Genomic DNA, 12,448 nt, shown 5'->3' with positions numbered 1-12,448 from the left:
CTAAGTAAAAGTCATGGGAAGCCATACTCCCGGCAGACCTACTTGGCACACTGGGTCTAATTATCTCCTCGCGCATGAGGCGATAGAGGGCTTCGCGTGGACAAAGGGGTTTGGGTGGATAATGGTAGCGGACAAATACAGTTTCTCCCGAAATCTATCGCCAAATAATAAATAAACGCCGGACTCTGGCACCCAGGGTTAACCGTCAGGCGTGCTAACAGCAACACAACAACCCGCCCCCCAGTAACACTAACCAGCGTGCCAGGCCCTGCAGCGTGCCTTTGCCGGTACTGTGGGGCCCAGTGGGGCCGGTAAAATTCGGTGGCCAGCTGGATACGCGCGCCAGGGGGCTGTTGTTGTTAGCGGGCCGGCTAGCTGAAATGCCACACCAGCGCGGTACTTGGATTTGTTCCATTTGATTTCGAAGTTGTTGAAAGAATAAATAATGGATAGAGATCAACTTCTTTTTGTCTTTTTTATTGTCTTCATCTTATGTAACTGCCTTCGTATTTCAGACAGCTTATGCATGAAATTCGCTTGTATTTATATTTTGAACATGTCTAGTTTTGACATATATCTGCTGGAGTACTCTGTAATGATAACTGTTAACGTGATGATAGCCGCCATCGTGAAACGCCTAATCTGCAGTACAGTAGCATATGCCTTCTGACTGGTTAAAAATATGAAAACAAAGAAGAAATCATGTCAATAGAGCCCAAAATGGAAGATTTAAAAAATCCTGTCAACAGTGCCAAAAATGGCACTGCTGACAGGACGATCCTGTCAACAGTGTCAAAAATGGCACTGCTGACAGGACGATCCTGTCAGCAATGCAGTATTTCCTGTTATTGACAGGATCGTCCTGTCAGCAGTGCAATATTTTCTGCTATTGACAGGACGATCCTGTCAGCAGTGCAATATTTTCTGCTATTGACAGGACGATCCTGTCAGCAGTGCAATATTTCCTGCTGTTGACAGGACGATCCTGTCAATAGCCTCAGGCTTTCGCGTTACGGGTTTCACGTCAATCTAACGATTTGCGGCATTGTCGTGACTCCTTGGTCAAACTTACAGGAAGCGGAATTTCTTGTTTTTTTTTCTAGGAACAGGCGAAAATCAATGCGCGCGCGGACGTCATCCATAAAATTTACTTGGTGTGGCCTAAAAGAAAATCCCATCATACGTACATCCGTCGCTTGTTTGGGCCACACGAGGATGACTCTCACTCCCACGGTAAACAGTGTTGATGGCCGACACCTGATCAATACATGTACGTATGAAAATGAGTTACTTAGGCCATGTTGATTTGATTATATGGATGACATCCTCCGGGAACCCCAAAATTGATGCGCGCTTGCGAATAAAAAAAAAGTTTTGACAAAAAAAAAGTTGTTTTCATTATGAAATCTACATGGTCATGAGGGTTGAACAAATGGGACGGAATATGGTTTGGCGAATAATCTAGTCTTCAAGTTCATTTCTTTACAATTTCGTCTTTTTTCGTTTGATTTTGGCATTCTACGACATTGGTATGGTCTTTTTGTAACTTACGGTATATTTTTGCTCATTTTGCAACTGTTTTGTACGATTTACAGTATGGTTGAAAACTTTTTTTTTAAACGGCCGAAAATTCATGCGCGCGCGGATGTCATCCATATAATCAAATCAACATGGCCTTATTAGTAGATAGGAACACTAAGACAGAACGCTAGTGACTTAAAGATATTTATATATTGACCAATGAATGCAGTGGAAAATGAAATACATTTCATGAGCCAGTGTCCTCACTATGAGACCGACAGAAACAGATTATTGCAAACAGTTACCACAATTTCTCTATCCTCTCATCATCTACATGCAGAAGATCACAAAACGCTACGCATTGTGCAGAACGTGGGGCTATTCATTATCCACTGCCTTCAAAGAACAACTCAAACCTCATAATAGCAAGCGTAGTGGTAGAAGTAGAAGTTTTTTTTCATACAGTAGTCACCTGTTTCCTATTATTGTATTGTACCGTATAGTATCTTTGACTCTGTAATAGCACTTAGGCCATGTTGATTTGATTATATGGATGACATCCGCGCGCGCATGAATTTTCGGCCGTTTCCAAAAAAAAAAAGTTTTCAACCATACTGTAAATCGTACAAAACAGTTGCAAAATGAGCAAAAATATACCATAAGTTACAAAAACAATTAATACAAACTATACCAATGTCGTAGAATGCCAAAATCAAACGAAAAAAGACGAAATTGTAAAGAAATGAACTTGAAGACTAGATTATTCGCCAAACCATATTCTGTGCTATTTGCTCAACCCTCATGACCACGTAGATTTCATAATGAAAAGAACTTTTTTTTTTGCAAAACTTTTTTTATTCGCACGCGCGCATCAGTTTTGGGGCTCCCGGAGGATGTCATCCATATAATCAAATCAACATGGCCTTAGCCTTCGGGCATGATTTTAGAAATAAAGACTATATGTTGTACATGTACTTGAAGTTGAACTCACAGTGACAGAGTAGTTCCGTGCAGGCTGTATCTGCGCTGAGCTGACGATGACTGTCAGGTTCTCCCTCTGCAGTCCTGATGTAACGTTCTCTCTGTGGAACGGTTCTTTTGCAGAGCCGTTGTACAGGCTGACCTGGTACGCCTGCAGCGGACCGTGTACGTTGTCCGGGCGCCGGAATTGTATGTTCAACGCCACTTGCCGAGCGACGTTAGCTGCCTCGCAGTTACAATCGTGTGCGTCTGCAACCTTGAAGACCACAGGGGCTGTCGGATCTGTAGAGGTTAATCAGAACATTATGGCGATAAGGTCACGGGTTCGATTCCTTGCCTTTTTTCTATTCCAACATTAGGCCACACCGACTTAATTTTATGGATGACATCCTCTGAAGATCCCCAAACTAGTGCGCGCAGGCGACTAAAAAAATTCAAGTAAAAAAAAATGCTGCTAAACCACAGGAATACTAATCTGTTATGGTGAATTTGCGATAGTTCATAGCGACGTATACGACAAGCCGCTACATGCTGGCCTCTCGCGGCATTATGGCACTGTACTGTGGTCTTGAGTTCGATGAAGCTTCGGTAGCCTAGGCGCCGTCCTCCGTAGTTACCACCCGCTCCTTATTGTCGCTAGCTACCACGGACTACGGAGGATGGCACCCAGGCCAGGGCCTCGTCGGAGGTGATTTTTGGGGGAACAAGCGAAAACCAATGCGCGCGTGGATGTCATCCATAAAAATAAGATAGTGTGGCCTTATTACAAGACATGGTGACGTCATACTGAACGTTTTTTTCCGAACTTAGGTTTATGCTACCACCAACGAAGAGGACAAACGCATGAACGGACAAAGACATACTCATTTTAATCTGAGTTAAGTGAGCACAAGGGCACGGTTGCATGTCAGGATTCGAACCCTGGACCTTTTATTTCCTAGCCGAACGCTCTGTTGGTATGCCACACGACTCCATTTCTTGCCTTCCTGTCTAGTCAAAAAGTGTCATTGGAAAAGCACTTTTCCTCACTTCACCTAGGTGTAAAATGGGTACCTGACTTTGGTTGGAAAAGTAAAGGCCGTTCAGGAGAGGCCTAGGGATGTGTTTCGCCTTCCAATACCTTGCTCTATATAGACAGTGGATCAACGATACACATACACTGACTCTACGGCCTCAAAAAGGCGGGACCTCAACTTTTTCCACCGAGGCAAATTACCCCTCCTTCCTCCATTCACCACCTCTTAGGAGGAAGTTCCATGCTGAAAGCTTCTTTCCAAGAACAACATTACTTTGGAATAAGCTACCTCGTGATTGCTTCCCCTATGAGTATAACCTTAAACTCTTAAAGTCTAAGGTCAACAAACATCTGTCCACTCTGGCTGTTCTGTAACCCAAAACATTTTAAGTGGCTCCCATGAGCCTTGTTTTGTGGTGACCGATGAAGTAAATAAAAAAAAGGCATACATACATAAAGACATAATGACATAATCACATTGGTGTTACAGTAAGCCACAATCAATTAGATATTTGATAACTCACAATATTCCAGTGTCCTTGTGCTGTTACAGTTGCTGAAGTCTCCTCCTCCTGCACTTGTCGCCCCCCGCACCCGGAATGTGTAGTTTGTGTACGGAACCAGGTCTCTGATAACGGTAGTGGTGCTGCCGTCTGACGTGGTAACTTCTTTTGGAGAAAACTCTAGTGTTTCGCACGTGACTGATTCCCCGTACTGGACTGTGTAGCTGCGGATGACTCCGTTGGTTCTCAGCGGAGGCTGCCAGGTCAGGTGCACGGTGTTGTGAGATATCTGCGCGGCTTGCAAACCTTGCGGAGGTCCCGGTGCTGTTGATATAGAGCACAGTTAGCGGACCTAGAAACAGCTTATTCAAAAAAATATATTTAATTTTTTTGCAGGAACAATTTAGAACCCAAGATAGGGACATGTTGTGCATAATTTTTGGGTGTATACAACTTATCATATCCAAGAAGTTTATGCAATCTAAGCTATGTTGCCAGTTTTAATATCACGTTGCTGCTACTTTAGAAGAAATAGTCAACAAAATCTATCGGGCGTTTGATACGCTTTTTTTAAGTGTCTCAGAATCTGTTGATGCGCATTTCTTAAGATTCATTATCATCATCTCAGGACAAAAGATACAAAAACCGGAAGTTCTGCTGCAGTACCAAGGTCATCCACCAGGAGGCCCATATTTGACTTTGCGGTCCTAAGACCTACCAATGTACCAAATATCATTACAATCCATAAAGGCGTTATGAAGTTATGCTGACTACAAATGTGCGGAAACACAAACACACAGACACACAGACACAATCACACAGACAAACAGACAGACAGACACGCCAAAAACAATACTTCCATTTTTCATGGAGGTAACAATTACATGCACCTTAGATAAATAAGCTATAATCTGAACTTACGTGCTTCATCTGTAGTTCCACTTGCCCATGAAGGCGGCCAACTCAATCCCAACTCATTTTCCACAGTGACTTGTACACGATAGCTCACACTGGGTACCAGACCAGAGATGCGAACAGTTCCGTTTGTGCCTGAAATTCCTGTTGCTCTCCACGGCGTGTACGGTGCCCATTCGCCGTTGATGAATCCCCTGTACCTGACACGGGAGTCGAGGATGTCCAGGTTTCCGGTCACGCCCACCGTCCACGTGACTTGTAGGGCTGTAGAGTTGACGGCGGTGACAGTAACTTTTACATCATCCGGACGTTCTGTATAAGATAATAATATATAATAACCTTTATTGTACATTCATGCCCTATCGGGCTAAGTACAGGTCAACAGATGAAAGGGTAATATACATGTTTGTAGTACAAATAGCTCTAAAACTACACTAATACAAAGGTTCGGCTTCTTCTCGTTTCTTAGTGATGTCAAAAATATAATTTGAAATGTGTTTGTTTTAATACAGGATGATCAAAGCGCATAAGAAAGATGAATTGTTCAATATTAGTCAACTATTGGAAGTACGGGAACGTACTTGTAATATATCTAAACAGATCATTTCTATCATTTCTATATAAACTACAATCAACGACAAAGTGGGCTTCATCTTCTACTTTGCTTGAGCTACAAAATTGGCAGATTCTTTGCTTCAGTGGTGTGCGGTTGTGCCATCCTGTTTCGATGCTGAGTTTATGACAGCTGATTCGTAGTTTGGTGATGGTGGTTCTTTGACGTTCGTTTGGGATTTTAAGATAATGTATAAGATAAGAAAAACACTAGGAAGGTAACATTTGCAAAGCAAATGCATCATGTTTACCTTCACGTGGTCCAGCTTTACAAACTACTGCTTTGTTCTTTATTCTTACTCAAACACATTCATATATATGGCCCCTCTTGATCATTGAACTCAGTTTTGCATGGTCCTTGCAACATTATGTAATCCAGTACCAGTTACCATGGTGACAGACGTCTGGTACTGGTCACTGACCTTATTTGTTTGGAACGGAAGAAGAGGAAGAAACTGAGCAAAAACAATATGTTCTCATTCGGTAAACATAAAAACGGTTTCATGTATTCGCTTACGGCATTCCTGACAGCAAAAGAAACAAGTTAGAGAAAGACAAAGATTCGTAGCGGTAATTATATTAGTTTCTCAAAATATGATTGGAGACGACATATCTGGGTGTCCAAATCAATTATGTAAAAGTTTGTAAGATAAATTAAACATACAACCAATAATTAATATAAGAAAAGTCCGGATTCATCATCCATGATATGTAAAAACACAAACATTTATCTTTGGCTGTCGATTTCGAATGTATAATTAAAGATTGGGGTCAATTAAAGATTGAGGTTAAGCGTGGCGTCGTGTGGCGTAGTGGTAGATCACTAGACTATGAAACGGGGAGACCCGGGTTCGATTCCGGGTCGTACCCGAACAAGTCCGAACATGCGTCCCTTGGGAAAGGTACTTAACACTTCACTCAGGTGGAAATGAGTACCTTGCTTCGGTTAGGGACGCCCCTTGGATAGGACGTCGTTAAATGGAGGTTCCGTGTTTGGGGAGAGCCACACCCCACGCACGTTAAAGAACCCACCACACCTTTCGAAAAAGAGTAGGGGCATGCCCCGGTGTGTGATGGTCCAAATACTGGTCTGGTTATTCACTACGGACTCCAGGAAGAGTAGTGTGAAATTCACACTAATGGAGATACTAAACAAACAAACAAACACGACATATAAATATCCTGGTTCCTTACCTCGCACTGTAAGCCTAGCCGCCTGTGACGTGACTGTGTATACCCCGTTAGCATTAGACGATGCACACTTGTACACTCCGTTGTCCTCACGACCCACAGATGTAATGGTCAATATGCTGGTCACCACGTTTTCGACGATACCGTTCGCTACTACTTTATATATATTTTCAATCACACTGATTTGTCCTCCAGGTGTCATAGCACTGCTGTCGTTGTACCAGGTGATCGCAGGTGTTGGCACACCTGTACTGATGCAGGTGAATGTTGCTTGACCTCCAACATCTATTGTTTGATCTAAGGGATGCTGTGTTACTGTGGCAGGCCCTGTACAACACGGAGGAAAATACCGCGTTGAATATACATTTGTACATATACCAACAGAGATAGTAACCGATTGTGATCATGAACATAGAATCTGAAGTGATGCCTCAGTCAGTATTCACTTAGACAAATTTCATTCTAGCAATCTAGTCTAGACCTAAACATCCAAGAAGGATTTATCAACGTTACAAGATGGCATAACTCTCAAGATTGAAAATTGTCTGTATGGTTGTATGAATACAGACGTAACGTTAGTAATGTATGCAGTCTGTGAAACAAACACTTGGAATTTTCTATTGGGTTTTGTCCATTCTGTTCTTATGAGATTGAAAATGAACATTTTATCATAGCTTGTCCACCATATGATGACAAACGCACAAAGCTGTTCCACCTTCTTTCCTCTTGCTCAGCGGAATTTGTTACATTTCATGCTGTAGATAAATCCAAGTTCACTCTAGAAGATAGAAGGAAGTCTGGTTCAGAATCGAGGACTTCTTTACAAGAAGAGTGAAGGAGGCGGTCTACATAAGAGCTCACAGACCTACCCTGAACAGAGACGGGGGGCGACACAAGTTACATGTATGACCCGCTACTACGGTCACGTATCTCTGACGTCACGCTCCAAGAGTAGACGGGTCCATTCCGTGAACAAGATTATTAAAAGGAGTCAGCCGAAAATTTGGGTAATTATAAGTCCCAATTCATTCCAGTGTTGGAAGGAAAGTGTAGTCTTTATTTCATAATCATATTATGACTTGTACCAACACAGATGAACTTTCATGGTAGGTCAATTCCGTTGTAACCACGTATCTGTCTGTCTGTATAGTTAAAGACCTTACGAAAGTCGCTGTACTTCTGTTGTGTCAGTAAAGTTCATATGACTAATTTAAACTAGACCGTACTTATCTGACAGGAGTTTCCCGCCCAGCCAGTCGCACATCCACCGCTACACGCTCCTGTTTCCGCGTTACAGGCTGAGTTTCCGGATAAACAGTGACAGGTTTGGGTGCAGCTTGCGCCGTACGTACCGTCCGGACATACTAGGAAAACCGCACAGAAAAAACGATTCCATTGGTTACGTTTAAAAGGAAAGAGTAAGAGTTGTCTTCTGTTGAACAAAGAAGCTTTAGAATGTCCTTGGATGAACTTGACTGTGACTGAAAAAATGCACTCAAAACTGAAAAACATATATAACAGTTTTAAAGGTGCTCAGTGTAGTTTTTAAGGTGGAAAGCCAGATGTTTCAAAGTCAATATTCTAGTCACTTATCTAAATACTAAGCCGAAACAACACCATCGCAATATGTATTGACATCCATGGAGCAAAGGTGATAACTTGTGATAGAAACTGGTTAGTGGTAGGATCCTGGACTGATGTTTGGGGTACCACCTAGAAAATAAAGGACTCATTTTGGGGGTGCGTTTCTGTGCTTTGCAGTATGAAATACTGATGCAATGTGCTAATGTGGGGCTGTATGTACATGTATCCATATCATACTGAATGCCTTATTACCTCCATGAAATGTGTCATGGAGGTTATATTTATGGGTTCACCACACCACGAAGTGGTGGTGAACCCATATTGCTTTTTCTGATGTTTCTTCTCCTCCTTCTTCTCCTTCTTCTCCTGCCATTTTTTAAATGGATTCAGCTTCTTCATTTTAGGGCCTAAGGTCCTGAAATTTGGTATGGAGGTACAGTGGGCAAATGCCCCTAGGCGTTTTTTAAATTTTTGTGATACAGGCTTTTAGAATGGTTTTATTTGAGTTTTTTGGCTGTGTTATATCAAATGTATTACTGTGTTAGTGTGCCGTGTTTACCATGAGTCATCACAATGGAATGCAGGGCATCAACCAATAGGCATGCAGCTTTCCTCTATACTTCTTGCTGATTGGCTGTTGGGATTTAACTTGATTAACACCTGCACAGAGCATTTCCACCTGCACAGAGCATTTCTTGCTGATTGGCTGTTGGGATTTAACTTGATTAACACCTGCACAGAGCATTTCCATACTGACAGTATGTCTTTATTCAAGTGTTTTGGTAGGTATTTCAAGTCTTTTCTGCTCCAGCATTGGAATGCGGGGCATGTAACGTTTTTATTTATTTTGAAAATCAACAGTTTGCATTATGCAATTAAAAATCCTAACCAATAAAGTAGGGAATAGCTATCCAACTGTTGTTTTAGTTGTATGTTACTTCATATTATAGTTATATCAATGTAAATCATTGTTTTCCCTTGTGTTTCTCATTCTTTCCCTGCCATGTCGTAAAATGTGGTGAACCCATCGCTGTATTTGCTCCAAAGCAAATATTGGCCTTTCTAGTTTCAGTTGCGTTTATCTGTCCGTCTGTCTGTTGGTCAACAAGATAACTCAAGAACGCCTGGATGGATTGGTTTCATACTTGGTTTGTTGGTAGGGTGTGACGAAAACTAGAAATGATGAGATTTTGGTCCCCCTAGTGGCTTCCCTTGGTACTGCAGCGCAACTTCCGGTTTTGATATCTCGCGATCTGGACATGCTAGGGTCATGAAATTTTGATGGAAGGTAGCTCTCGTGCTTGGGAAGAAGTCATATGAGTTTGGGCCCCCTAGCGGCTTGTTCTGGAACTGCAGGGCACTTTCTGGCGAAATGTTTAAAAGCCAATAAGTCCAGACAGGAACAACATATTTTCATTATTTTTTGTGTGTAGGTAGCTGAGAGAGAGATGTACATAATTAAATGCAAATTATGCAAATGAGGACTTTATTTGCATAATTAATGAGGAAATTCTATACAGTGTTTTACATTATACTACTTACATACATGTAATGAATGTAACCTATGGCAGGCGGAACTTCAACAGATACTAATTCTGCAAATGATGACCTAATTTGCATAATTAATGCAAAAATTCTATGATTTCGTAATGGTGAATGATGAGAATGTCATACTTGGGACATCTGTAAGTTAATCAAAAGTTAACATACATCACGATGCATATATCATGTTAATGCAGAGGTCATTTGCACAATTAAAGAAGAAATTTACATTTACATATCAATATCATATTTCATGGAGGTATGAGATCTCGGAATTCTAGTTCGGAATATTTCCAAGTTTGCCAACCTGAAAGTGTAGTTAAAAAGTGTAAAATGAATTTTGTGAATATATTACCGTCTTGACACGTCATTCCGGTCAGCCCAGGAGGACAGGTACACCCTACCGGATCCGGAACCGTCATCAGCTGGCCCTGACAGCCTCCACTGCAGCTGAACCTACACGTCTTACCGAAACGTCCGGACGCACAGGCTGTACAGAAGAAGGCATTGCAATGGTCAAAGGCGTTTGTTTTTCTTTAATGATCATTATATTCTGACATTAACACCTGAGCAAAGTGAGGAAAGTTCTTATTAGTACCTTTCCCATGGGCACAAGCTTGGTGACATGGCAGCTAGAATTCGAACCCGGGACCTCTTGGTTCTAAGCCACACGACCCCAGGCGTGTACGGAATTATATCAAGTAATGTTTTAGTCTTTTCCTTTGAGAATGTACCTTAACGGAATCAAAATCTGCACGTAACATCCTAGTACTATGTTCTACTGAAATGATATTGAAGTGACTTGATAAAAATACATCAACGAATTATTCAATTGTTTCAAATCTAGTAGCATTTGGACCCTTGGACCCACAAAAAGCGATTGGATCATGCATTACATGTATTAGAACATAGAGATAAAGTACATATAGCTATGACGAGGCCTTTTGTACATAATAATTTTTTTACCTGTCTCACAGTAAGTTCCGCTGAAGCCCGGAGGACAGACGCACTCGCCTGTCTGATCATGACACACCCCTCCGTTGTAACAGTCAGGACAGTCATTGGAACAGTCGGATCCGTACTTGTTCTCTGCACAGGCTGTAACATAAGGTGTAATAATTTGTTTGGAACGGAAGAAGAAGAGGAAGAAACTGAGCAAAAACAATATTTTCTCCTTCGCTAAACATAATAGTTGTTGTTTTCTTGTTGTCTTAAGTTTCCCATCGGGCCTACTTAAAGTTGGACAGAATTGAAACATTATTAATGTTCAAAAACTCATTACTGAATCATCCTGTGCATCAAAGGGAAATATGGAGAAACACAACCACCAACGCCTTGCTATCTGGCGTCATGTCTACATATGGTAACATAAGTGCAACTCAATGAAGCAAATATGCTAATTTTCATTAATAATTAATGTGATGATCCACCCCACCCCCACACGTCATGAGGCCATATACATCATGAGACATATAGGGGCCATATACATCAGGGCACTTCAACCGGGACGGGGGGCGATATCGACTTCAGACAACCTTTGACCCTTTGTTGACGTCACACGTGGGAAAAATCACGTGTCCACGGCATTTGGGTCAGATAGCTGAGGAAGACTGAGTGATTCAGTCGAAAATTTCTGGTGAGTCAAATTTTGAGTTGGAGAACAGTTTACGTTTTTCGTAATGTAATTTACCAACTCAGATGAACTTTCATGCAAACGTCATGAGATTATTTGAAATTGCGGCCCAAGTTTAGTACGTGATTTAACTTACCCCTAACTATGAGCCTCATGATGCCCTGCTTCCTGTCAGAATATGCCCCGTCATAGTAGCACTCATAGATCCCTTCATCTGAGGACTGGACGTTGTTGAGGTTGAGTGCGAGAGCCGTCTGACCCTGTAGGACGACTCCGTTCTTCCTCCACTCCAAGTCTCCAGTCCTGGTGGAGGCAGGGTTCCGAACCATCTCTAACGTTACCGCTTCTCCCACATTCACAGTACGGGAGAACAGCCGGGGCTTCACGTCGGCTGAAACACAAGAAATCGTAGATACTTCCAATCGTTAGCTATTAGTCGGTACGTTACATGTAAGTTAAACGTCCTAGTATTTCTGCTACCTAGTATACGCGAAGTTCTATATCTGAGGACATTTGGGGTGTTACGAAACGCCGGTAGATACAGAACATTTGGCCGTGTAGCAAAAGAACGCAATGTACATTCATTTATCAACCTGATAAAAGTATTTCAAGATTCTAGCAGTTTTGGTCTTGGGCATGGCTATCTTAACAAACAGAGAGACCGAGGAGAAACAAATATAGATGAAGTGGACCTTGATGACAACTACTGGGACTCGTAAATAGAATGGTAAATCAAAGTTCTTTGATCTCAACCAAGCATTTCTCATCTGACAATGTTTCAAAGGTCCTTCTTCTACCTACCTCAAGGCAATATAATGATAATGACTGGGCGTCATTATTTTCAATAGTAAGGCAACAGGAGGGGCATCAAAACGTTGGCAGGTGACATGTGATCAAAGAACTTTGATACTAGTATTCTTTTTTTTAAAGTTTCTTACCGTCTTCTCTCAT

General features: G+C 41.8%; 2 protein-coding genes across 2 annotated transcripts in view; both read right to left on the bottom strand.

Moving 5' to 3' along the window:
- LOC109476042 (receptor-type tyrosine-protein phosphatase epsilon-like) overlaps positions 1–5,231 on the bottom strand; it is a 27,616-nt gene extending 22,385 nt beyond the window's left edge. The window contains exons 1-4 of the mRNA XM_019776867.1: positions 4,942–5,231; positions 4,042–4,344; positions 2,513–2,784; positions 1,188–1,257 (exon numbers count right to left, since the gene is read on the bottom strand). The gene's annotated coding sequence lies outside the window, so the exon portion shown is untranslated. The remainder of the gene's footprint in view (positions 1–1,187; positions 1,258–2,512; positions 2,785–4,041; positions 4,345–4,941) is intronic.
- On the bottom strand, positions 1,900–12,448 carry LOC109475984 (angiopoietin-1 receptor-like). The gene is made up of 10 exons (XM_019776792.1): positions 12,436–12,448; positions 11,634–11,888; positions 10,831–10,962; positions 10,220–10,354; positions 7,965–8,102; positions 6,742–7,065; positions 4,942–5,199; positions 4,069–4,344; positions 2,513–2,784; positions 1,900–1,917 (listed from the first exon to the last, which is right to left on the bottom strand). The coding sequence occupies exons 1-10, from the start codon at positions 12,446–12,448 to the stop codon at positions 1,900–1,902; spliced, it is 1,821 nt and encodes a 606-aa protein (XP_019632351.1).

The sequence above is a fragment of the Branchiostoma belcheri genome, unplaced genomic scaffold, assembly GCF_001625305.1.
Source record: "Branchiostoma belcheri isolate BF01 breed outbred unplaced genomic scaffold, Haploidv18h27 scaffold36, whole genome shotgun sequence".
Classification (NCBI taxonomy): Eukaryota; Metazoa; Chordata; class Leptocardii; order Amphioxiformes; family Branchiostomatidae; genus Branchiostoma; species Branchiostoma belcheri.
The sequence above is the reverse complement of the archived record's forward strand: the minus strand, read 5'-3'. Positions and strand labels throughout refer to the sequence as shown.